At 46.9% G+C, this 27,808-nt stretch overlaps 1 protein-coding gene across 17 annotated transcripts in view; it reads right to left on the reverse strand.

Moving 5' to 3' along the window:
• Window positions 1-1,201: 1,201 nt before the first annotated feature.
• The window catches only part of DTNB (dystrobrevin beta), a 361,644-nt gene continuing 335,037 nt past the window's right edge, over window positions 1,202-27,808 (reverse strand). For 5 of the 17 annotated variants that reach the window (XM_043541997.1, XM_043541990.1, XM_037893688.2 and 2 more), the window contains 3 exons: window positions 19,468-19,521; window positions 11,208-11,243; window positions 1,202-8,866 (listed from right to left, as the gene is read on the reverse strand). In XM_043541997.1, coding sequence (XP_043397932.1) covers window positions 11,239-11,243; window positions 19,468-19,521 — 59 coding nt within the window. In that variant the 3' untranslated portion in view covers window positions 1,202-8,866; window positions 11,208-11,238. Of the gene's footprint in view, window positions 8,867-11,207; window positions 11,244-19,467; window positions 26,436-27,808 lie in introns of all 17 variants that reach the window. The other 12 variants (XM_043541992.1, XM_037893689.2, XM_043541995.1 and 9 more) reach the window with 8 other exon arrangements.

Raw genomic sequence — 27,808 nt, forward strand, 5'->3', positions numbered from 1 at the left:
GTGATGGATCCCATCTGAGGTCAGGCTACATGTACCTAAATCTAGACACGCTATAGTACATTTGCTGCCCTTTAAAATCCATCCTCTCTGGTAGGGTAAATACTATTGATAGGGTCCTACCAAATTCACAGTTCATTCTGGTCAATTGCACGGTCATAAGATTTAAAAAATCATAAATGTCATGATTTCAGATATTTAAATATGAAATGTCACAGTGATGTAACTGTAGGTGTCCTGACCCAAAAAGGAGTGTGTCTGTGTGCTGGGGGGGAGGGTGTGGTGCTGCTACCCTTACTTCTGCGCTGCTGCTGACGGTGGCCCTGCCTTCCGAGCTGGGCGGCTGGAGAGCGACGGCTGCTGGCCGGGAGCCCAGGTCTGAAGGCAGAGTCGCCGCCAGCAACAGCACAGAAGTCAGGATGGCCTGGTGTGGTGTTCCCACCCTTACTTCTGCACTGCTGCCATCAGAGCTGGACCCTTGATCAGCAGCTGCCACTCTCTGGCCACCCACCTCTGAAGGCCGCAGCGCAGAAGTAAGGGTGGCATGGTATGGTATTGCCACCCTTACTTCTGCCCTGCTGCTGACAGGGCGCTGCCCTCAAAGCGGGGCACCCGGCCAACAGCCGCTGCTCTCTGGCCGCTGAGCTCTGAAGGCAGCACAGAAGGGTGGCAATTCCGTGACCCCCCTAAAATAACCTTGCAACCCCCTTTTGGGTCAGGACTCCCAGTTTGAGAAAACTGGTCTCCCCTGTGAAATCTGGATAGAATAGCGTGAAAGCACACAAAAGACCAGATTTCATGGGAGGAGAGCCGATTTCACGGTCCATGACACGTTTTTCATGGCCATGAATTTGGTAGGGTCCTAACTATTGAATAACACTGAGCTCTGAGATCATCCAGGAAAGGAAGTATCTTGAAAGGCTGGGGTTTTAGGCACTGACCCTGTCTAATGATCCTTACTGAGCACACAGATTAGTATGGAGTTGCAGGCTTCCCTGTCCCGAGCAGCTTTGGTTTGTTCCATGTGACCTGTATTCATGACAGATGTGCACGCTCTCCTGGCTCTGGTATTTAATATAAACACACAATGAACTGCAGGCAGATGCTTTCATTCTGCATGTTATTGTGGAGCAGTAAATTCATGTTAAAACATCTTTGCTGTTTCATGTACATCTCAAATCAATTTTTCTATGCTCACCACACAGACAAGAGACCCCACAAGGATGGGACTAATTTATTAAATATTTGGCAGATGACAGAACATGGCTTCCAGTTTACAGATTTGTATTAGACACATTCCCAACATGTACAGAATCTCGTTTTTAACATTTATGTATGGAACACCCACACAGACACACACTCAACCCCCCCACCCACACTTGCATGGACTTATTACACACACACGCACACAGACACAGTTGTAAATTGGAAATAGTACAGCCATTCCACAGTGGTCTCGAATCCCAAGGCAGATTTCTATGCAGTACATGGAAGAAAAGGGTTTGGTCCCTGCCAGCTCGACTCGTGGCCACCAGACCGGATGTGAATGAGCCTGGCTTTGTCTACATCTAGGTGCTACAAGTTAGCCGGCTCTCTGAAGGAACTGGACATCCACTGAGCACACGCACGCTGAAGTACTGTACGAGTTGCTGAAGCCAATCTTCTTCCTTTTATACATCACTGGCAGAGACATTTTGTGTGGAAAATAGCACGAGGGAGACCCCCGTCTGAGGGTACGCTGCTCCCAGTGCAGACTGCGCTGGCTGGGTCATGCAACTCCAGCTCCAGGCACCCAGGACTAAAGGGGAACTCTGCTCCCACCTCAGACGTTCACCTCCCCAACAAACACGAGGTGACACTGGCTGACGAACCCACGATTCCATCACAGAGCTGGAAAGTTTAGCTAGGACCAAGAGAAGGGTTCGTTTTCGACAGCAGTTCCCTTCCCTTGTGCAATGCTGGGCAGGGAGCCGGGTCAGCTCTGGCTTTCCTCATGGAATCTGTTGCTTTGGTTGGCCCCGCCCAGACAGCAGCTCCAGAGACATTGCCATGGCAACTAACCTCGCATGTTGCCGTCCTGCTTCCACACCCCACCCGGGCTCCCTCGCCAGCAGGCCAGGCAGGGGGAAGCGCTAATTCCTTCCCTGGGAATGGCTACGCTTTGCCCAGCTAGCGAACGGTTCTTCTTTTAAACCGGCAGGAAGATGCACTTCATAAAACCAAAGGAATTTTCCTTCCCCTGGTTAACAGCACAGCGCACGAGCCTTCGCAGTTTACTTGGAACATTTTATCATTTCCTCTGACAGGCCGGTTGGCTGGGCTGAGCTGAGCGGACAAGGCGGTGCAGAGAGTGCACACCAACCTGTGTGTCTGGGTGTTCGCGCCCATCGCCAGGAAGGACGAGGCATCTGGGACAGCAGAATCAGGGGACGGTGGGGGCTAGCAATGGAAACGTGGGGGGGCGGGAGGGGGGCTGATCTATATTTCTGCCCACACACATCATTCTGCTACACATTCTGGGAACCAATCTTCTCTGTAAACTGCACGCACGTGGTGGGGGCTGGGGGGAGATGAAGGCAAGAGCGGGACCTGGAGTGTCTGCCGCACCCCCGGGATCAGGCTGGACAGTAAACAGGAACTGTAGTGATAGGGCCAGGGCCAGGAGCAGCTATCCCTGGTGGCCGGCAAGAGACACGAACCTCTGGGACCTCCCTTCCCAGCCTGTAGCTGGCCACCCTCCTCTGCCCCCCTGCACTGAGTCTTACTCCCCATGCAGAGCGCCCATCCTGCTCCCCCTGCAATCCCTCCACCCCCCATTCAAAGTGAGCTTCCGCCGCCTGTGGGAGGCATAATCTCCCCGCCACATCTCAGCCAGTTACAATCCTCAGACCAAGCGACAATTAATTGGGAGGCTTAGTCACCGCTCTTGTCTTTATGCTGCAGTTCTGCATTGTGGACATACCTTCCGGTCACCTTCACTGCACCTGTTTACACATAGCATAGTCCTTGGTCTGCACTACTCCATACAGTGGCTGTGTCTTCACTGGAGACAGCCTCTTCTTTAACGAGTATCCATGTCAAACAAGAATTGGGGACATAGCCCCCCACCCAGCAACGAAGTTTCAGCCCCAGAGCATGTTCAAGCGTCCCTTACAAACAGAGCAGAGCCGGGATAAACTGTACTTTGTATGTGTGGCACTTCGGAGGGGTCATTTCTTAGAGAACAGAAGTAGACCAGACTTGGGTGCAGACAGGGAGCCCCAGGCCCCACCATACGCAGAGGTTGGCATAGTGCTGCTGTGGCCACCCTATGGCATTGCATTGTGAAGACAAGAATGGGTCCTTTTGGCCCCCTTCCACAAAAAAAAACCAAACCCTTCACTGTTTTGTACAGTATTTGCTCAAAAAATGGGCCCTTTTCCCAGTGAAAACAAGGCTACTTTCAATTAAAAAATAGGATGGATTGAGCAGAGATGGCTGCAAAATACGAATTTTTGCCTGTTTCCAGCGTGAAAACAGGCATTTTGGTCAAAGCTCACCAAGACGTGAAACAGGAGGAGGGTGCAAAACAAACAGCCAACATTTCCACACCAAACATCACAGAGACAAAGTCACCAGTTGTTGAGCTTCACTGGAGACGGACAATGATTTCTGTAAAACGTCTCTCTTCTCCTGAGTACCTAGCCAGAGCCATGGCGATACTGCACGTTAGTGAGCAATGTGGCTTTGCACAATGGGCCTGATCAAAGCCTACTGAAGGTAATGCAAAGCCTCCCGTTGACTTCAATGGGCTTTGTATCAGGCCCTGTATCTTTTGCTCATGACTCTGATGTTATTACACATCCAGGAAAAAGTGTACAGGAACATGTGCAGAAAAAGCTCCACACCTGAAGGAAAAAAGGAAACATCTCTTTGGTGCATTTTTTCCCAATGGCAGCCTTCTGAAGCCGCTCAGGGGTGTGGAATGTCTGAAGGTGTCCCAGCAGAGATGGGCCAGAGGGCAGAGTGCGGGCGATACCTGCTTGACTGCAGTTCATTACATCAATATCAATACCACATCTGTGTGGCCTGCTAGAGTTCTATAGGGTCTCTATATTACACACAGGATCAGAATTACCTCTGTTACATGGCTACTACTCCACTGACCTGGATGGAGTCGTTCTGGTGTAGCAGAGAAGAATGTCACCCAGTCTCCAAAGGTTAAATTTTGCGTCCAGTGAAGACTAGCACAGATGGGTAGGACAGTGCTGTTTTCGCTGACATGTTAGAAACAGACTTAGTAAAGCGTGTGGGCATGTGTGACTAGCGTGGGGTAAAGCAATGCCAGAGAAGACAGCCCTGTAAAATATATTAAAGCCTGGCCTGGAAGATTGATCCCAGGGGCGTTAAGGCAGTTACTGCAAGGCAAACAATAGTTTATAAGCAGAGTTTCCAACGTTAGCATGTGTGAGTTATTTTCTTCCACATAATGGCATGTCATGTCACCACAGCAGCATTGGGGAGTGCAGAGCTATCCCAGGTGTCATGGCACATCACACAGGAATTACGCTGTGCTCACCAAGGGCTCGTCTACCCAGCGAGTTACTGCACGGCAAGCCAGCGGGTGAATCTACCGCACTCCAGCTTGCCCGCCAGCAACGTCCAGTGTGGGCACTACTCCAGCACAGGGACTTTCACTGTACTGAAGCCATGTCCCTGAGTGTGGCAAGCTGGTGTGCTGAAGATTCACACCCTGGCTTGCCGCCTAGTAACTTGCCGTGCACACAAGTCCTGACATAAGTTCTCTCATGATGACATGCTGCACGGGTTCCCAAAAGCTCTGTCAACGGTACCCATTTAGTCACATTCAAAGCTTCCTCCTTCCACTGAGCTGCTCTTGCCATCAGGAGACGGGCATTTGGAGCAGTCTCATCTCCACGGCAGAGTGAAGGGAGAGCAAAGTGGCTGGAAGGTGGCTAGGAGGGGGCTCACCAAAGGTCTGAGTACTGAGTACCAATGAGCAGGACGCAGAGCTCCAGGTCCCCTCAGAGACATTCCTGTGTGACAGGTCATGACAACCGGCAACATCACAAGGTCGCTCTGCAGCCTCCTCGCCAGGTTCTCTTTAGCAATTGCTGGCTAGTGCTCCCTAGCAGCACTACGGCAACAGGATAAGGCTGGATGCAAACCTTGTTCCGGACTCAGCACAAATGGCAGTGTAGCTCCTGGGAGCGTACCAGGTTAATGAGGACAAATGTAACTGAAGTTTAGGCCTTAATGATCACACATGGGGAAATGGCCTTGGAGTTTGTAAATGACCCATTGGCGCTCTGCTTCCTGACACTTAATTCCCCAGTTCACCATTCCTACTTGAGGGAGAATTAAAATTGTAAGGTGCTTGGGGAAAAAAGCCACGTTTTCCCAGCTACTCTAGCATGAGAGTGACATACAAATGGCTTCTGTGCAAGAGGTGGTCAGGTAAACCAATGACCTCCTCTCGGTATCACATCATGTAAGACAGGCTTACAGTATAACTGAAAATCAACCTGCAGACCCCCTCATTACAATAATGTGAAGCATTTGCTGAATGCTTTGTAGACTAAAATATACGGCACTGTGGGTGAGGTAATCCAGAAGCATGGCACACAGGGTCACAATTAATATACACACACTATGCACTGTCTCTGGCTGTAAAAGCCCATTGATCCTGTCAAGAGTTATACGAACAAAAAGCAGATGCCACAGCTTTCTGCAGAAATGACGTGTTTCACTGCACAGTGGAGCTTGCCTATTCAATCACAGAGTTCAGCGTAAAGAGAAGAGTAAGCCAACTCTCTAATCGTCTGATACAGAAAATGCTGTCACAGGTTCCTTAGCTGAGCTTACAACAGGCTAAGACGTGATCATTGTATTGTAATGCCTGTGGGCAAGTGAAATTAGCTTCCTGGAACTTTGATAGAGGAAATGCTCCTCCTTTTATAGTAGGCAGCAAACAACAAAACTAAGGAAGTGCCTTTGGTCCTGGTGGTGCTGCTCTGTGCTGTTCAATCGCTATTCCACTGAAGGGGGGTTATCACAACCTCTCGCTGTCTGTAACCTGTGATCAAAGCACCCTGCCTGTCCTTCGGGATGGAGGGTGCTATAGATATGTAGCATCACCATCATCATACTATAGTTACCTCATCTCCCAGCTTGCACACACTAGGGCCTTATCTGTACTAGGATATTTCCCACCACAGTTATCACTAGTTCAACTCTACTGGTGAGAGCCCCAGTGTAGATAAGGTGGTGGCAACCACTGCTGTTTTAACCACTGTCGTGTAGATCTGTTACAGTGTAGACAGCCTATAGGGACAGATAGTCCCTTTCTTGTAGGGAGAAGTGTATTCACCTCCAAGAGCTGCAAAAACTACCAGCTAGAGTGGAAGTTTTAGCCTCTAAATATTAGACTAATGGTGGCAAAAAAAGTGAGGCGGTGGAAAATGAATAAAAAGGAAAAACTTAAAAAAAGAACGAGCGGTATTTGGTTTGTCCATGTACCTTGCTTTCACGCTGTAATCATGTGACAGAAGAGCTGCAGTATGCACTGTTGTTGTAGCCATGTCGGTCCCAGGATATTAGATATGGTGGGTGTGGTACTAGCTTGAAAGCTTGTCTCTCTCACCAACAGAACTCGGTCCAATAAAAGATATCCCCTCACCCACCTTGTCTGTCTAGAAAAGCTGTAAATCATAGTCACTGGCTGATGTACAGCGTCTCCCCTTCCACTGTAACTCTGACCCAGATTTCTCATTTGGGGGAGAAAAACATATGTTTTCATTTGGAACATCCTAAAGGCAAAAACTTTCACCTACTCCTCTCCCAGACTTACTGTACCACATACTGCCTATTTCCAGCTTATCTTCAGCATCCACCAAGGCCTATTCTAGTTCACAATTCATATTTCCTTCCACAAAGATTTCCGCACACAGCTTTGGCAGTGGTTATTGAAGTTAAATGTCAAGAGGACCTTTGCCTGTCTGAAAGCAGGCTTGGTGGGTGTGACAGAGTGATCCCAGGTACTTGATGCTGTTGCTGGTCCATTCACAATTGGAGCAATGGAAACTTAGAATCATAGAATATCAGGGTTGGAAGGGACCTCAGGAGGTCATCTAGTCCAACCCCCTGCTCAAAGCAGGACCAATCCCCAATTTTTGCCCCAGATCCCTAAATGGCCCCCTCAAGGATTGAGCTCACAACCCTGAGTTTAGCAGACCAATGCTCAAACCACTGAGCTATCCCTTCCCCCCTTATCAGATGCCAGCATTTTACTACTCTGACCTTTGGCATCAAGGTGGTAAGTGGGGGAAAAAGTGCATGAAAATCAAGGACAAAAAAGAGGGTCCACAGTGAAGATATGATGAAGCCACAGTCAGAATGTCTCTAAGCCCTGATGGCCTCCTGTCTATACCGGCAGGTCCTTGAGCAGGCCACTAGCAAAACTTTCATCCTTTAAAATTCCAGCACACACATCCCTTTCTTGAATCTGTATAGCTGCAACCAAAGTAATGTCTGGGTAACGATTCAGCTAATCATACTGAAAGTGCACAAAGACAGCCACGAACCCTTCCAAGTGTGTGGTGTTTGGCAGGCTAAAGCTAACACACTGAACCAGGTTATCCTCACTTTTCTTTCCTTCTTGACAGCTCATTCACAATATTTATATTTGACTAAACCTGTGGCCACCATGTATGTTTATTTTCTCTCCCCCAAAGAGTTATAGGTACCTAACGAGCACTTTCCTCCCAGAACCAGCGTTGCATCTCAGATGAGACAGGGAGAAAAGCTGGGAGTTGGTTTCAGGGTTTATCACTCCATTCCATTCATCGCCCTTGATAAATATTTATAGATGCATTAGGGCACTCAGCTCTTCTGCTAAAAATAACATTCCTAAGCACCAAGAAAAAAGTAAAATAAAATAAAATCACTAGTGATTGGAACTGATTACAATGTTTTCTAAGTAGCTACAAAACTAGAGTCTAGCAAGGATCCAGGTAGTGGTGAGTTTCAAACCTCCGAGTACACAACATCGTTATTTCTCCTTAAATTTAAATAAAAATATAATTGCTTCTTGCAAATGAATGTGCAGGCACTAATCGGAACCTAGCAGTGGTCATCCCTGAATTCCCTTGCTTGCCAAGAACCATTCAAGTAATTTTTAACAGAGTCTAAAAGAAAAATACACAGAGTTGGGAATCCCCAGGAGGCATCTCATCCAAGTTTTATGGTCCTAATTACAGCCATTCCCCTCTCCTTGCTCTGCATTCCTCTACTCTTGGCATGCCCTGTCATTTACTCTCAGAATGACATGCAGTATCAAACACTATGGCAACCAAACATTAATAGACAGAGTGGTATTTTTAGAAAGTGTGTGTTTTTAAAGGATTTGTACTCAGAGTTCCCTTTGTATTACACACAGGAAAACTCAAACGGTTTAAAATCCATTTTACATGCACATCCAAGATCAAAGGTCATGAGTGAAACCACCAGCGCATGATGAGATGACACTGCTCGGGTAGGAAATCAGAAGAGATCAGTGCACTTTACAAGAGAACAGTTTTCTTTTGAAACCTCCCATAAAAACGCTTTGTTGAATTTTTGATGGGGCATTGTCCGATTAGCATTGGCAAACACCTATGAAAATAGTACATGCAATAATCTAAGAGGAAAATGCCCAGAGGGAAAGCCCTTCAGTCAGTTAAAAGAAAGCTGCTTTCCCTTCCCTTACAGCAGGTGGTTGGTTGTGATCTTTCACAGTTGCACAATGGTGTAAGTATCAGTTGAAACATGCCTCTTCCAAAGGATGTGGAGACTTCGTTAGAACATGAGCTCGCTTCATAACTCTCTGTGCCTGTGCCATTGGAAATACACACAACAGTTAGTGAGAAACACTTTCCATATGGACAGCATAATTCAAACTTGTGCATATGTTGTAAGGAAATGACAGTTACTTACCAGTAACTGGAGTTCTGCACATTCACATTCATGGGATCAGGGTTTCTATACTGTGAGCTTCCAGAATCTTCTGGCAAGCAGTGTCTGTTGGGGCCACTCACCCCCACCCCTGGAAGTGGGTCCAACCACTCTTCAGTTCCCTCCTAGTACCAGAATTCCTACTCTAGGACTCTGATGAACTGGGGAAACTGGGATGGGGAGTGTGAATTCTCCAGTCAGCAGTGCCAGGTCCTCAGTACTACACTAGGTCAGAGTCGAAGTGTGCTGGATCCTTGGCACCGGACTTAGCTGACCAGGATAGATCCAGAGACCTGCCATCTATGCCAGTCAGACAGCCTGTGTGGAGAGCATCTCTCCAAAGTCGCTGCTGGACTTACAGAAACCAGCCTTAGACAACAGTCCGAAGAGAAGTCCCTGTCAGCAAAGGGGCGAGGCAGCTCTCCAGCCTTTGAAGGTCCTGACGTTGCCCCTGTTGCATGGACTTTCCTCCTCTCTTTTACGCAAAGCCTGACTAACTGCCAATCTAACTGCAAACATAAACAGCTTCCAAGGGGCAGAAAGAAGAAAAAACAACAAGGGAATCGTCAAGGACACTGGGTGGGATCGGAGCCCACTGAACTTTGCGTGGCCAGACAGAATGGAACTGGATTTACACCCTCAGGAGCCTTCATGAGGGGCAGGGAACAGCAACAACACCGCTCACCAGAAGATTCCAGAAGCTCATGGCACAGGTACCTTGATCACACACGTGGGAATGTGCAGAGGCCACTTGAAGGAGAACAACTAAATTTTAAAGGTGACTTGTAAGTTATTCTTCTTTAAAAAGGGCTTGGGTCCTTTTTTGAGTCACCATGAAGGACACAGAAAGCCTGGAAGGGGGCTGGTTGGTATGTTTCTATTTGTTTTTTAATTTAGCAATTCCAGGAATGTCAGCTCTGGTCCTTCCCAGGTTTGCTGGAGGACCTGTTGGGGGCTGCAGAGGATTGTTAGTGTTCAACTTTACACGGATGGTTGAAGGTGCTGAATCTTTAACAGAGATGTTCTTCTCTCCAAAATGGTAGCTAATCATGGTAAGTAATTAGGCATTAACAAAAACAAACAAAAAGTGTTTTTAAGCAGTCTGGTTAACAATCCCCTCCCCTCACCACTGCTCGACTTTCAACCTCGTGATAACTCTCCCGTTACCAGACACGTTCCCAGGCTAAACAGGAGCTGAATTTCTAATGTAAAAACAACCCTCCCCCTCCCCAGAATCCTTCGCTGCTCTCAGGCTGCCTTGATCCATATAAAAACCCCAACCCCCCAAAAATGCACAGGCCCCATTTTTCTCCCGTTGCAAGTCACCTTAGATGACAATTTTGGTTTTGCTGTGTGGATTGAGAAACTTTTTTCACACAGCCCACTGAACAGATGTTAAGGACTTGGGCCCACTATGTACATGGGCTGAGTTTGAACTGCTAACTTAGAAGATAAAGTCTGTTTTTCTCCTGCCCACTTCTCATAGCTCTAGTCCTCTGACCTGGTGTGGCCTGGAAACAGAAACCTGGAAATGAAAGACTGCATAGCCCATTCCCAGTCCCCTGAACTAACCACTTCTGGATTATGATGTGTGTGCCCCAGGTGATGTTTCTCTGCTACAGGAGTTCTCCCCTCTCCTCACTGAACATGGTGAAAGATCACCTTTTGTGGGTATGCCAAATATCATGTGACGGCCTCCTACAGGCTTTTCACATGGGGGAAGATAAAGATCTTATTCATGTTTTTCAGGGGCATCATCAACACAGGATCCAGTCTTTTACTGTTATGGTTATCGCATCCTTCCCCACCACCTGTGATGTCCTTTTATAAGCTAGATTGTGAGCTCTCTGGGTTAGGAACTGTATTTTACTGCACGTTTGTACAGCTAACTAGAGCAATGGGTCCTGTTGCCTGACCTAAGCCTCAAAGTGCTCCCGCAGCACAAACAATAAGAGAATAATGATCCTCAACCTGCTCTCACTGAAGTTAATAGAAGTTTTCCCACTAATTGAAATGGAATCATGATTGGGTTTTAGAGTGAAAACCTGACACTCTAAAGAGGATGTGCAGTAACAGACCAATGGGGAATATTCTCCATCTTGTACATGAATATAAATAAGGAAAAGGACAATGTCAGGTTATGAGTGAGTCAGTCATATCCATTACAGCAGCATGAATGGAGCAGGGTCTTTGGGAAGAAGAGAGATCCCCATACTTACTTGAATTACTGTACAGTCTGGGTTCTTCCATCTAACCTGCAACACATGGGGAGAGGAGGAGGAGGGGGAAATTTATAAGGCAGGTAACTGACTGCAACAAAATGAAAAAAAAAAAAACCCAACCAATGTTGCACTTATAGGGCACCTCTCATCCCAGGAATGCAAACAACTTTACAGACAATGAATTAAGTCTCTCAAACTCCTTTGGGGTATGGAAGGTAAAGAACAGTTACTTACCTTATAGTAACTGTCTTTCTTCAAGATGCGTTGTCTACATGGATTCCACTCTACGTGCACCCCATGCACAAGAGATCACATTATTTTGGCTGGCAGTGTCCATTGGGGCCAGACCTGCACCCTAGATGTCCTCAACACCCCCACCCGAGAGCATAAAGGGAAGAACAGTCCCAACAGCCCCTCAGTTACCTCACCAATACAGAATCCCAGAGGAGTAGGACTCCATAGTAGCAGAGAAGGAGGGTGGGTTGTGGAATCTTTGTGGACAACATATCTTGGAGAACCAGTTATCAAAGGTAAGTAACCATTCTTTCTTCTTTGCGTGATTGTCCACATGGATTCTACTCTTGGTGACTAACAAACAGTTATAAATTCATGGTACTCCCCATCTTGAATACTGCGTGCAGATGTGGTCGCCCCTTTTAAAAAAGATATATTGGAATTGGAAAAGGTTCAGAAAAGGGCAACAAAATGATTAGGGGTATGGAACAGCTGCCATGTGAGGAGCGATTAATAAGACTGGGACTTTTCAGCTTGGAAAGAGATGACTAAGGGTGGATTCGATAGAGGTCTATAAAATCATGACTGGTGTGGAGAAAGTGAATAAGGAAGAAGTGTTATTTACTCCTTCTCATACCACAAGAACTAGGGGTCACCAAATGAAATTAATAGGCAGCAGATTTAAAACAAACAAAATGAAGTGTTTTTTCCCCCACACACTGCACAGTCAACCTGTTGAACTCCTTGCCAGAGGACGTTGTGAAGGCCAAGACTATAACAGGGTTCAAAAAAGAACTAGATAAGTTCATGGAGGAGAGGTCCATCAATGGCTATCAGCCAGGCTGGGCAGGGATGGTGTCCCTAGCCTCTGTTTGCCAGAAGCTGGGAATGAGCAACAGGGTATGGATCACTTGATGATTCCCTGTTCTGTTCATTCCACCTGGGGCACCTGGCCTTGGCCACTGTCAGAAGACAGGATACTGGGCTAGATGGACCTTTGGACTGACCCAGTGTGGCCGTTTTTATGTTCTTGTGTACTGTTTGCTTAGAGGTGGGTAATAGGAGTCCTACTTAACCAGTGGCTTCAGGACAGCGCTACTAAAGCGGACATCCAATTTGGAAGTCTCTACCAAAGAACAGCATCTTGTGAATGTAGAACTGATATACATGTAGCTGCTCTATAGATTTCAGAAATAGGGACATTCTTCAAACAGGAAACAGAGGCTGCCTGAGCTCTAGAGGAATGAGTTCCAACATGAGGAGGTTGCTCTAATTTGGAAAACTCGTAACATGTTCTTATACATGTGGAGACCCATTTAGAGAATTTCTGAGAGGATACTGCCTTATATCCTATCTGCAAAGGCCACAAGGTGTCGAAGTCTAGGTATGCTCCTACATGACTTCATCTTGTTAGGGCAGTATGATTAGTACAATAATGCCCTTACTACTATTTCATGATGTTTAGCTTCCCCTGGAATTGAGTGGGTGTTAGGGAATAAAAATGGGATATGAATAAATTGGTTCCTGTGGAACTCCAAACTACCGCAGGCAGGAACATGGGATAAGGCCTAAGGATGACCCTGTCCTTATGAGACATGATACAAGAGGGACTCACCACAAGGTTCTCTCCCCTACCCTTCGAGCTGGTGTAAAAAGTTATTTTAAAAGGTAGCCTTCATTGGTAAGTGGTGTATGGAACATTTTACTAAGGGCTCAAACAGGGGACATAAGAACAGTCACACTGCGTCAGACCAAAGGTCCATCTAGCCCAGTGTCCTGTCTTTTGACGGTGGCCAATGCCAGGTCAGGCTTGACAAAGCCCAGGCTGGGATGATTTAATTGGGGATTGGTCCTGCTTTGAGCAGGGGGTTGGACTGGATGACCTCCTGAGGTCCCTTCCAACCCTGATATTCTATGATTCTATGATTCTTTAATCAAATGGAGAACGACATACGAAGAACCAATGGCACTGTTTTATGGAGCCCAAGTGCCTGGGGTGGAATCTCAGCTCTCTGGGTGCCCCTGGAGAGAAACTATGGGAGGACTGATGTTTAGCTGCATCTTTCCTTTCAGGGTCTGAGGAGGAACAATTTAAGGTAGACTTCTCTAGCTTTAGGAGTTTGTTTTCAGTAGGAGCAACTTATGGACCCCTGGCTCCAGGACATGTCCCTCCCCAAGATAAAACAAGCATTGGGAATGCCCGTCTTTAAACATCATTGAAGCTTCAGGTTTTGAACCCTAAGGATTTTGGTTCTGACATCGTATTAGAGACCCTCTGTGGGGAGTAGGGATAGAGGTGGTCCTGGCTTAAAAACTAAATATCTGATTTTAAAATGTTTGTTTTTTTTGGTGCCAGTAGGAAAAAGACTAACAGTACTAACTAACTGTACTAAAGACTAACTATCACCAGGACATCTAGGGCGCAGGCATGTGCTTATCAAATACTGCTGGCCAAACTCTCACGCCTGGGTGTGTGTTCACCCCACACAGGACTGGAAGGGGCTAAGGTGGCCAGGTAGACCTATTAACTGCACCTGCAGGAAGAGCCAGGGAGCAGGGAATTGAGGGCAAGCAGGTTCAGCTGGGCAGGAACAGGCATGGCCCATTAACACCCCTGCAGTCATAGGAGAAAAAGGGGGTCAGAGAGCTACAGATCGTTGTAATAAGCCATATATCCAGTGTCTCTGTTCAGTCTGTGATTTTTATTATCTAGCAGAGTAATGAATTTAAGTTGCCAGGCTCATCTTTTGAAAGTGTTGTGCAGGTTTCCTTTGACTGCGAAATCCTTAACAAACATCACATCCACCATAATCTCTCCATTGCGGAGAGGACAGCCGTGAGGTCCCTGAAATCTAACCACTGGACAGTGATCAAAGCAGCAGACAAAGGGGGTTCTACTGTAGTTATCAATCGTGATGACTACATTAACAAGGCCAACCCACAGCTGTCCAATACTGCCTACTATGAAGAATTTAGAGAAGACCCCACACCACAATTTACCCAGGAACTTATGGATGTCATCAAATCCTTCCCCCAAACAACTCCAAGAGAAACTCTACAAACACATCCCCCACAAACTCACCCAGGGACCTTCGACATGCTCCCAACATACACAAGCCAGGGAACCCTGGCAGACCCACTGTATCTGGCCATGACACTCTGACTGAAGGAATATCAGGACTCATAGAAACCATCCTCAAACTACTCACCACACAAAGGGCCAACTACCTCCAGGACACAACCGACTTCCTCCACAAACTCTGCAAAATTAACAGCCTCCCTCAGAACACCATCCTCACCACCATGGATGTCACTTCCCAATACACCATTGTCCCTCACAATGACAGCATAGCTGCCTGCCTCAAATATTTGCAAGACAGTGGACAACCCCCTAAAACCCCTCTGACCTCACACTACTGGTGGTCACCTGCCACCTCACACTGGAGCCCAGACGCAGTATCATCGAACAACTACAACCCATATGCGACGGGGACCCCATTCTGAAAGAAAACTTTCCTGAACCCCCACTTCTGGTCTTTAAACAACCCCCAACCCCTCCAAGCTCATCATCAGAAACAAGCTCCCCACAGACAAGGACACCAATTCAAAGTGACACCAAACCCTGTCAGAACAACAGATGCAAAACCTGCAGACATATCTCCAGTTCTACAACGATCAGCACCTCACACTGCATACTTTTCAAAATCCATGGGTCCTACACATGCCTATCACAACATGTGGTATACCTCATCCAGTGCACTAAATCCCTCAATAAGAACTACGTGGGTGAAACCAGACAATCACTCTGCTCTCAAGTGAACTCACACGGGAAAATGATAAAAGACAAAAACTCCCTATCCCCTGTGGGTGAACACTTTTCACAAAGCGATCACTCTATATCTGACCTCTCAGGCCTCATCCTCAAAGAAAACCTGCACAACACTCTCAAAAGACAAGCCTGGGAGCTTAAATTCATTACTCTGCTAGACACTAAAAATCATGGACAGAACAGAGACACTAGATATATGGCCTATTACAACAATCTGTAACCCACCAACCCCCTCTTTTTCTCCTATGACTCTACCTTGAATGGTTTCTTACAATAGATGCTAACGACTTACGTTAAGCAGTCTGTTCCACCTTGCATTTTGCTGTGGTACGGGGAGTTCCTTCCCCAGACCAGAAGAAGAGCTCTGTGTGGCTCGAAAGCTTGTCTCTCTCACCAACAAAAGGCCAATAAAAAATATTACCTCATTGACCTTGTCTCTCTAATGGTAGCCCAGCAAGTCGGGAAGGACTGGGAATTATGTATTGGCAAAGTCAATTCAAACATTAGCCGAGGGTTCATTGTGTACAGAAGGCATAGGCAGAAATGGTACCTAGAAGATACTACAGTAACTGGCATGCTAGAAATACATGCACAGATTAAAAAAAGATTAGCGAATGTAGGGTAAATGAAACAGATTACTGCTGGAGGACTCAAACAACTACTTCTTACTGCTCAGTGATGACTCATAAGAATCTTCAAACTCCCGCTCTTTCCCCTATTTTCCATGCAAGGTACATTACACATTTGGAAAAAGAGAGTGAACATCTAATAAGCATCCAAAATATCTAATTAAAGAAAAAGATTCTAGGGATAAGAGCCTTGTATGATTTAAAGCCAACATGATATTACCTTCAAAAACTGTTGATTTCACTGAAGTCAGATGTGTTATTGCTAGGAAAAGAAAACCCAAAAGCCCAAACAAGCCTATCATTTCAACTAGTGATGGGTAAACTTCAGAGGAGTCAGAGAAGCCCCAAACATCTGGCTGCTCCTGTAACCCTAAAACCCCCACAATACCAACTGGCAAAGGGTTCACTATTCTTAACAGCAACTCCTATCAGGCCTGACAAACTCACTACACCTGACACACTGCTTTCAGAGTATTTACCCAAGTGTCTTGTGAGGTATCAAACAAAAGCCAACACCACACTGCTTATAATATCACTATGAAATGTATATACTGACTCTATACAAGGAATCTTCTTTGCTTGTGTATAAAAATTATGCTTTCAAGTCTGTAACAAGGAAGAGTGGATGAACAGGTCATCTGCCAGACAAAAGCACGTCTCTTCAGCTATCCCGGTCTCTGAGGTAAATTAAGTGTTGTAAAGAAGACACAAAGGAAGCCCCATTTCAATGTTGGGTCAACAGGAAAAACAGGTTAATGAGGGATGCAAATTCAACAGGTGAGCACCCCAGAGTATGAACCCCAGGCAGTTACCCCGACTCTGGGAACAAGGAGAACGGCCTTTGGGAAATATAGGGAGAAGCAAAAGGACATGGTTATCCATTTCACTGAGCACTCCCTTGGCAGAGGGGGATGGTTTGGGAAGGAATGGATCCTGGATTCAATGAAAACTAGTAAACTCTGCAGAGAGACTTTGAGGGTGAGAAACTGCATTAGACAGGGGTTGTGGTCTACTAGGTCTTAGACTTGGTCTACACTAGCAAAGTAGGTCTGTTAACTAAGTTGGTCAGGGATGTGAAAAATCCACACCCCTGATTAGTGCAATTAAGTCAACCTAAGACCCTGTGCAGAGTTATTCCGTCGATCTAGCTACTGCCTCTCAGGGAGGTGGATTACCTACGCCCATGGGAGAACCCTTCCTGTTGGCATAGGTAGTGTCTACACTGAAGTGCTACAGCAGTGCAGCGGTGCTGGTGCAGAGTTTTAAGGGTAGACAAGCCCGTAGTCTCTAGAATGAGTGTTACACTTCTGTTGTGTTTGTAACCATTTCTGTTTCCATTATTCTTACTCAATACTAACTTGAATCTGTGACTCTCTGTTCGTTGTTGTGTGGCAAGATGGCCGATGTTAGCATGGTGGGTCCTGCGCTTTTCTTGGCAGGGGGGCTAAGTCGCCACCTCTTGCCCCTGCTCTTGGGCCACTGAGGTCCCCGCTAGTGGCCCGGGAAGGTGGTAGAGGAGGGAAGTGGGGGAGGGGTCTGAGTTTGCTCCTCACTCTGAGTCCCAGCCCCTCTCAACCCCCGCGGGTTCTTACCCTCTTCCCCCTTGGGTGGGGAACCTTTGGTCCTTAGACCCTGTGGGAGGGAATCTCCCTCGCCTGCCGGGGCAGGGTCTCCCTTACTTCGGTTCTTTGGTTTTTCAAATCTTACAACACACCTCCAAAGCTCCAGTCCTCTCTCCTTCCTCCTCCTCCCCTGACTGCCTGAAGCAGGGGGTTTTATTAGGTTCCTGACAGGGCTTAATTGACTGCAGGTGCTCCACTTAACCTGTAGCAACCCTCCCTAGTCTACAGGGAACCACACCTTAATTAGCCTAGGGCTTATATATTTCCCCTCTACCACTGCTCCCTGGCCCTCCTGTATCACAGCTGATAAATATATTTGTTTTTACTATACATAGATTACAGTGCTGTGTTGACATAAAGTGTGAAACCTGAATCATAATCTTCCAGCTGTGTATCTCTCTTTGGGAGGCAGCTTACTTGATAATTTCTGTGAGTGTCCAGTGATAGGGGCTGGATGCTGCAGGGGAATGCTCTTCAAAAGAGGTGCAGGGATTTGGGTGCATCTAAGGTAGTCTGCAAAGCAAGATAGGCCTGACAGAGTCCCGAGGACGGTGTCTGAATGGTTTAAAGGCTGGTGCTGCACAAGAGCTGACACCCAGCTACCATAAGAAAAAGTCCCTCACGCTGGAGAAAGGAGGTAACAAGGTGACTCTCAATCCTGGGTGCCCTGAGAAAGGGTCACACCTTCTCAGTACGTATTTGGCCTGGAGATCTTGTGAGAACAGTCTCTTGTGTGAAATTTCATCCCAGCCAGAAGCAGGAAGTGAAGAGGTGCATGGAACGATAAAGAATAAAAATCCAACGTTGTCAAAGCTCAGCAATGATTTGTCTCAGGTGAGACATGAATGTTTGGACTGATACTTGTCTAATCCAAATCTCCTTGTGCATTCTTAATTTAAATGTGGAAAGTGCGAGCAATCAGCTCCACAAGCAAATCAGGGTCACACTAAGGGGCACAGAATGAATTGAAGAACCTCAGTGCAATCGAGACTCAGTGCAACTACTGTAAATTCCTTTCCTGGCAAAGAGGGAAGAAGAGGTGGTGGCAAATACCTTCACCCAAGCACCCATGGCCACACCAGGATAAGGGGTTTTCTGTTCAGTCATTTGAGGAAGGCACAGGTGAAACCCCCAAACCAAAGTCCAGTGACTGGTATTCCACTCCCCACACCGCTCGCCTGGGTTTTCTTTCTCCTGAGCCCTGTTGGATAGGGGATCATTGGTCCACCTGCACAACAATGTTGTGACAGCCCCACGTTACTTCCACATCCTTAGAAGCCAGAGGAAGAGCTGCCTGGGGAGGATTAGTTCTAGCTACACTTAGAATCATGGGATTAGACCTACTGTAAGAGGCACCATTTTGCCGTCTGTGCAGGATTGTTCTCAGCAGAATATTGCTGAACACTGTGTCCAGACACGTTTTAAATGCCTCAACCCACAAGGCTTTCCTGCTTCCCTTGGGTGACAATTCCACAGCCTCGCACACCCGATTTCCAGAAACTTTCCTGATAATTCAGCCTCCATTTTCTATATCTAACCTCACACCATTAAAAGTTCCTCTTGTACCATTCAGAGTAACTCCTTTCCTGCCATGCTTACACTTGTACATGGCCACTTGCTGAAAGAAAATATTTCAATACATCTGAATACAGAGACAATGGAAACCTGGACATTACTAGTGTCCCAAGCAATGGCAGAAATGGAGAGAGCAAACATATAACAGGGCAGCGAGAGGAACAGAAAGACAAGCCTGATGGGCCCAGCTGAGTGTCTGGAGGAAGTGTAACAGCAACAAGGAGCCTCCATAAACTGCCCAAACCCAAAGCCGTTACATGAATGCCTCTGCAGTACTTGGCACACTGAAGTGGAGACTTTGCAGACACACTCTAATCTCAGACACAGAAATAAATGGGAAAAGTGTTTTACAGCTGAGATCCTTTTACCTCTGTCCTTGCCATTCTGCATCTTTTCCTCTTCTTCTTCACCTACTTCCTCTGCTTCAAAAACAAACAAATGTCAGACAAACACGCATGGAAACGAGTTGCTAGAAAGCGGTTTTCTATAGGAGGGAGCTCGCTAAGAGCCACATTGGCTTGTGAGACTCACACTGGGAAGAGGGAAGGGGCTGTGCTGGAGTGGGAGCCCTCAGGAGTACTTCAGACCGACTAAGCTGGAATTCTTTCATGCTGTAGTGGCAGCTGCACCATCCTTTCAGTTGGCAGAGCGTATGCTCCTTCTACCGACTGGTTTAACGACTCCCATTTTCACATTCACCCCAGCAGGGGGCAGTGCCTGCACTTGCCTATAGGACTATGCCTGGCCACGTGTAGCATGATATACAAAGACCATCGGTCCTCTTGTGCACCTGTGCAGCCACTGTTGAGCCGTCAAAGAGACTCAGAGTTATATAACCCAAACAACGGACACTGGGGAATGGGTCAGACACAGAAAGAAAATGGTGACTTACCTGTTGGGTCACAGTTGTTCTTCGAGATGTGGGTGCAGATGTGTATTCTGCTCAGGTGTGTACTGCCTTCTGCACTGTGAGCTGGAGACTTTTTACCACCCCTTGAGACAGTGCACATGCCTTATACCTCCTCATGGCCCTTCCTGAGGCTACATTAAGGTGGTTCCACCCTAACCACACTCAGTAGTGCTCCAACAAACTCGAGTCTCTGGGCAGGAATCAGTGCAGACTTTTCTCTGTTCAGGATAAGATGAAGGTGATTGAACAGGTGGATGATATAGTCAATGGATGGCAATGGACCTGACTGTGAGAGAACCCCTGGACCAGCCAACCATCAAGGTAAGGGAAGACATGTATCCCGTTCCTCCTAGAGAAGGCCACCACACATTTGGTGATGACAGGCCAAAGGGGAGTACCATGTACTGATGATGACAAGTCTGAGGAATTTCCTGAGGCAGGGTAACACAGCTATACTGAAATATGTGTCTAAAAGAACAAGGGCAGCCAACCAACCATTGCCATCTAGAGAACGGAGGATTGAAGCTAGGGTAAGCAGGCACAATCTCACTTGCTTGATGAACTTATTGAGAGCCCAGGGATCCAGAACAGTCTCAGTTCTACTCTTGTGTTTGGGGATCAGGAAAAAGATTGGGGAAACTTACTCTGTGCCACCAGGGTGAGGAGAGCCTGACCCTCCTGAAGGAGCACAGACTCATGAGATGGGTCCCTGAAAAGGGACAGAGAAGGAGGGTAGGGAGGAGGGGTGGAAATGAATGGGACTGAATATCCCAGATCCATAGCACTTAGGACCCACTTGTCTAAAGATATTTGTTCCCATGGGCTGAGGAAGTGGGATAATCTGTCCTCACACTTAGAAGGGATGTGTAGATCATTGTTGGTTGCTATGCTGTCCTCGAAAAACAAGTCCAAAGAGTTGTGTCCTTACAGGAAGCTGAGAGCATGGTGTGTTAGTGGTAATGTTAGATGACCTTCTTTTCTGAAGCCTCTCTCTACTCCAAGAAGCATAGTATCATACGGGAGGACAGAAGAGCTGTCCATGAAAATAATCTGAATATTTCTGCAGGGGCTTGTACTAATGCTTCTTGGAGGCTGGAAGATAAACCCCCAAGGAGTGGAGAGTCACTCATGAATCTTTAAAAGAGAAACACCTCATCTGGCTTGTCAGGAAATACAAACTGTCCATCAAAAGACAGAATTTCAGTGGTTTGCTGGATATCTGGTGCTATCTCGGAATTAAATAACCAAGATGCCCTCCTCTTGATGATGGCAGTGGTCATTGCTCTGGAAGAATCACACATTATGTTGACAGTAGATTGCAGTGAGGTCTTTGCCACAAGCAAGCGCTTGGTCAAGAAAGTTTTGAACTTCTCTCTGGAGTTGTCTGGCAATTTGTCCATGAATTTAGACATCACCTCCCACTGAAAGAGCTTGCTGGTTGTTATTTTCTCCTGGAGTGAAGCAGTAGCACACATTTTCTACCCAATGCGTCCAGTCTTTCAGGTTCTTTTTCTTTTGGGGTAGAATTAAATCTTCCTTATGGTGTCCTCGCATTAACGACAATTAATGAGTTTGGGTTTTGGTGTGAAATAGACACACTCCAGCTTCTGGGAAGGGACATAATATTGCTTTTCTGTTTGCTTGGCTATTGGGGCTAGTGATGCTGACATGTGCCACAAAGATTTAGCTGTCGATAAGAGGGCGTATGTGAGGACATGGGGACTAGAACCCAGGCCTGCAGAGGCACAACCAGTGGAGAGTAGGGGCCGCAAGAAGTACTGCTCACGAGACCCAGAGTGACAGTCCTTGTGGCCCTCTAATTGGCCAAGAGCCCCAATTTAATCCCAGTGGTTGCCCCAGGAAGGTATCTAGCTAAGTACACAGACTTTGCCCTGCTGCAACACCAGACTTTGCCTTGTCTCCTGATCTCTGGTCTCTGATGCCAGCCTGACTTCGACCCTGACTCCTGATTCTAGCCCAGTACTGCCTCTGGTCTCTGGTTTCCAATGGCAGCCTGACTCTGACCCCAACTCCTGCCTCTCCTCAGTTCTAACCCACTACTGCCTCTGGTCTCTGACCGTGGCCTGACTCTGACCCCAACTCCCGCCTCTCGGTTCTGACCCAGGACTGCCTCTGGTCTCTGACCCCGGCTCCTGCTTCTCAGTTCTAACCCGGTACTGCCACTGATCTCCGGGTCTGACCCCAGATTGACTCTGACCCCGATTCCTGCTTCTCAGTTCTAACCCGGTACTGCCACTGATCTCCGGGTCTGACCCCAGCCTGACTCTGACCCCGACTCCTGCCTCTCGGTTCTAACCCAGTACTGCCCCTGGTCTCCGGTCTCTGACCCCAGCCTGACTCTGACCCCGACTCCTGCCTCTCGGTTCTAACCTGGTACTACCTCTGATCTCTCGTCTCTGACTCAAGTTATGGGACTTGGCCTTGTGATTCCTCCAACTATTCCTTGGAGACTCCTAACTCTGGAGGGCAGACCTCAGCTCAGCTGTGACTGCTACAGGCAAGACAATCTACGCCCTGGGTCCCTTACAGCACCATTGATAGAGGGGGCAACACCTCCCAGGGCTGAATCCTGGAGGATGTCTACCAATTTGTGAGTATTCTCTTGTACCAGCTCAGCTTAAATACCCAGAACTGCAGCCATTCTCCTGAGCAGTTCCTGGAAGAACTTGAAGTCCTCTGGAACTGGGGAAGCCAAAGTCAGGGCCACCAAATTGTCCTGGGAGGGTGTTGACAGTGCTGCTGGAGCCAAAGGTGTCACCTGTGGTACGGGTTTGTTCTCCGGCAAAAGGTTAATCACAGAGAATAGCCCAGGAGAAAGAATGTAGTCCTGGACTTCCACAACAGGCTGGTCCATGGCTTGGGCCATTCCCCAGGTAAGGGGATCTTACATCCAACATACGCAGAGAACTGGATCTGTTTGAATGAGAAGCACCCCTAGGCTGGGATTATCAGCCTGGGGTACAGCAAGAAGGCCAGTACATTGTGGGCCAGGCAGGTCTGTCTCTACTATGGAAATGTCTCCTCTCTCAGTACCAGTGCTTACTCCCTGAGTGTTTGGATGACGTATGTGATTGCATTCGCTGATGTGGGGAATGAGAAGAGTTTCAGGACACTGACCTGGAGTGAGAAGAACTGTCTGAATAATCACTAGGTGTGGTGGGTGCCCAACCGGTAGGGCCTCTGGAAAACCTGACTTGTCCACTGTACAACACAGAAAAGGTAACATCTATACTCTGGTTGGCATCATAGACAGTCTTGCATGGGGTCCGGTACAGAGGACGGATCCCCTATTGGTGCTGAGGGGTCAAGATTCAGACCCCACTCTGATATAGCTACTGATATGGAGGACGCCGGTACCAAGGCTAGTTTTGTAGACAGTGCTGTGAGAGAATGGGTGGAGCCTGCCTCTTCATTGGTACTGGAGCTGAAGGCAATCTCTGCCCCAAAGCTGAAGACAATGAAGGGCCTGAGATAGCCTGGGGCACCGTCTCTTCACTGATATCCTGAGTTAGCAGGAATGCCAGGGCAGCTAGACAAAGCAAGTCTGAAGCTGCCAGGTAACCTTGTCAGGTCAATGGCACTGAGAGCGATGGTGCTGGAGTTTCCGTAGAGACCAGACTTGACAGCAGTCCCACGGATGGTTCTGGAGTCGCTGGCACAGCACTGGGATTCTTCCATCCTGATACCAGGCAGACACGGGTCTGTTCTGGGTACCAGTCTTGTTGACAGTGAGGTCCTGTCTTGATGAAGAGGAGAATAAATCCCTCCTCAATTTCTGGCACTCCGGCCCATTTTATGAGTCCTCTTACGAGGGATCTGTGGAATAATGATGGACCTCTTTTCTGCCTCCATGACTGATCAAAGTCCCTGGGTCTGTCCCCAACTCCCACAGAGGTAGAGGATACCAGTTAACTGAGTGGTTGGAACAGGGTCCTCGTGTCAAGGCAGGTCTCACAGCTGGTTCCAACAAAATGCTGCTTTAGATGAAGATCTCTTGCGGTCTGCATTCTTTTCTTAACAGAACAATAGATACTTCACTATTCCCTGATGTGGTTCTCACCAAGGCACAACAAGTTGCATATGTGGGGGTCACAGGTAGGGACAGGCAATGCCCAAAGCCTGGGGTACGCTCCAGAACTATACAAACTAACTGTACCACTAAATACACAAATAAACTAACTAATCTAACAAACTATGGGTGCTAACTGCCAGAAACGATTTACACTATGAAATACCGAATCATCCGAGTGTGACTCAGCAGAGAAATCATGAGGAGATTCCAACATGGGGTGCTCCAACCGAAGCCGTAGGCGGTAAGAAGGAAATGAGAGGGTTTAGGGAAGTGCCACCTTCATATAGCCTCGAGAGGAGCCAGGAGGAGGCACAGAGCATGCGTGCCGCCCCGACGGGTACTACAGTGGCAAAAAGTCTCCAGTTTGCAGTGCACAAGATGCCAGCACACTGGAGTGGAATACAGGTCTGCACTCACTCCAAGCAAGAAGATCCGCTCTGAAGGAAAATCTGAAACAGTTTTATGGAGATCCAGGAGGAAGAAAACTTGATGTTAATGACTAAAGTTCTCAAAGCCTAATCATGTGAGGTGCCGAGAGACTTCAACACTCCTGAAAGTCACTGGGGTGGCACAGCTGTAACTGAGAACAGATTCTGTTCCAAGAAATACACTTCTCATTAGGTCTCTCAGTGACAGAAAGGAAGTGCATGCTGATGGAGCAAGTAGAGTCACAGAGTTTAATCACAGAATTTAAAGCCAGAAGGGGCCATCAGATTACAGCCCACAGGAAACTAGACTATTGTGTGTCTCCAGGAGAGAACAGAAGAGACCAAAGAGCCCCAAATGCCAGATACCCCTGCAATGGCAGGGAAATGATTGAGCTATAGCTAGATATTATTGACAAGAGACCTGCACCCACATGCTGCAGAGGAAAGAAAAAAAACCCAAAGTTACTGGCAATCTGGTCTGGGGGAAAATTTTTTCCCGACCCCACATATGGTGATCATTTAGATCCTGAGCATGTGAGCAAGAACCAGCCACACAAGCACCTGAGAGGGAGAATGCTCCGTGCCACCTCACCCCTGACCACCCCATCCTGTGTTCCAACTTCAGCCGTATTGCTTCAGAGAAAGACCAAAATCTTCCCCAGAATACATGGGGGGGTATCCCTTTCTGACCCCCCGCAGATGGCCAACTGAAGCCCTGAAGCATGAGGTTTTAGGAACATAGGACAAACTGGAATTGAGCAACAAGGCTCACTTTATTTAACTCAGTTAAGATGAAGTGAATTTATGGGCCAGGCTAGTATTTATATTGAGGAGAATGTGGGCAGAAGGGCAAGTTCCTTCTCATTTGGGGGGGGGAGGGGTCATATCTCTGTATATAGCATTTCTAGTAACATTATGTAAACAGATAATAGTTATTACAGGAAGTGATATTTCCCTTGACCCATGTTTTAAAATATATAAATAGAGTTTTGAAAGAGAAAAAACACCTGTAATAGAAAGCACAACTTTAAAAGCTTGAGGAGTGTAAATTGGTTCTGACCAAAGGGGATCTTTAATAGAGAAGTCAAAGAAACTGGCGTTTTCTTCATTGTTCTGACTATGGCCAATTGATAAATATCACTTTGAGAAATCAGAAGTGCTTCTACCAATGGCCTTTTCCATGGTGCCCGACACGACAAGTGAAATATGTAATAGGATGATGGCAGAAATCACTGACTGAAATGAAACAATATTTTAAAAAATCACAAAGGTGAGCTGGGGCTCTAAGCAAGTTCCGAGTCTGGCTGCTACACTTGTCTCTTGCTTCTCAAGCTAAGTGGGGCTGGGAAAGTTAGACAGCAGCCTGCTTAGTCCTTAGGATAAGGAGTATATGTTACCTTATGTTGCTTTTGAATGACCTATCTGGTCATCGCTCTAAGTGGTATCCAGTATTTCCTGGCCAGGGAAGATTGTGTCAACATGGAACTTTCCTAAGGGTAGGGAAAGGTGGACTGGGGGATAGTCAAACTTTTTGTGAGAAGCCCATGCTTTATACTCCAATCTATCTACTGTCTACTGAATATCTGCAGAAGCAATTCTTCCTTTCCCTTTTTGCTCTCCTCAGGGCACTGTTTTTTGAATGCAGACGAAGATGCTATAGGCCAAATAGATGCTAGGTACTGTAGCTCACACCTGTGACTCACAAAAACATCCCAAACATTATGTCTGCAACTATAGCTGGCAGGGAATCCAGGCCTGGAGGAGGGTTACGTTCTCCTAGTTTAACTCCTGACTAAGATGTTAAATCCCATTGAATCTCATCAGCTGAGTATAATTCACGCTTTTCCTAACTTACACAAGTGAAATTATTTCAGATATTTTCAAGGGATCTGTCTTCTTTAGTATCTGCATATAATCAAATACAAGATAGTAATTAATTTTATCTTCAGTCCCCCATGCATTATAAATGCCTTACATAACAAGACTGAAATAACTGTCAACAGCACAAACCTTGCTGTGTTTGTATTTGTCATACGCTGTACAGATTTCAAAAGAAGCCTGGAGATCAGAAGTCCTGTATCCCTGACACAAGTCACTGCGGGCCAGGGTCTGATCTCAGATACATTAGTGTAAATCTGCAGTACTGTGAAAAGCAAGAAATAAATTACTGCAGACATCTGTCTTTGGCTGAGAGTTTATTCACCATGTTTCAGCCTGAGGGGTGATTTACTGAAGAAACACAAGGTCCCTTAAGAGAAGGTTACTCATCTTGTGCAGTAACTGAGGTTCTTCGAGATGTGTGTCCCTGTGGGTGCTCCACGTCAGGTGATTGTGCGCCCCTGCACCTCTAGTCGGAGAATTTCAACAGCAGTACCTGGTTGTGCTGCACATGCCCTCTCCCTGTCTCACGCCTGTAGCAACGATTAACTAGGGCTTTGCGGCTAACCCCCCGTCAGTTCCTTCTCTACCGCAGAGGACCTTCCTAGAACTCCAAAGTACAGTGGAGGAGGGTGGGTAGTGGAGCAGCCACAAACAGCGCACATCTCAAAGAACCTCAGTTACTGCGCAATATGAGTATCCTTCTTCTTCTTCAAGTGATGTCCCTGTGGGTGCTCCACTTCAAGTGGCTGTAGAACACTCAGTGGAAAGGAGGGGCTTCAGAGTTGGGTCTGTGATCGGTGATAAGACCGGGTGTCCTAATAAAGTGTCGGATGTTGAGTCCTGCTCAATCGCGTAGCGTTGAAGGAATGTTACAGTAGAGCCTCACAGTTACAAACACCTTGGGAATGGAGGTTGTTCATAACTCTGAACAAAATGTTATGGTGGTTCTTTAAAAAGTTTGCCGCTGAACATTGCCTTCATACAGCTTTGAAACTTTACTATGCAGAAGAAAAATGCTGCTTTCCCTTTATATTTTTTAGTGGTTTACATGTAACACAGTACTACACTGTAGTTGCATTTTTTTGGGGTCTCTGCTGCTGCCTGATCGTGTACTTCCTGTTCCAAATGAGGTGTGTGGTTGACTAGTCAGTTCGTAACTCTGGTGTTTGTAACTCTGAGGTTCTATTGTATGGGCTTATGCCCAAGTGGATGCTTTACATATGTCTGTAACAGGTACATTATTAAGGAAGGCTACCAATGTGGACAGCAAACTGGTAGAATGTGTTCTAACCCTCAGTGGGGGTTTTAGTTCATGTTGGCGGTAGCAGAGATAAATGCACTGTGAAATCCATCTGGAGAGTCTCTGCTTAGATATAGCGTCTCCTTTAGATCTCTCT

The sequence above is a fragment of the Chelonia mydas genome, chromosome 3 (genome assembly GCF_015237465.2).
Source record: "Chelonia mydas isolate rCheMyd1 chromosome 3, rCheMyd1.pri.v2, whole genome shotgun sequence".
Lineage (NCBI taxonomy): Eukaryota > Metazoa > Chordata > Testudines > Cheloniidae > Chelonia > Chelonia mydas.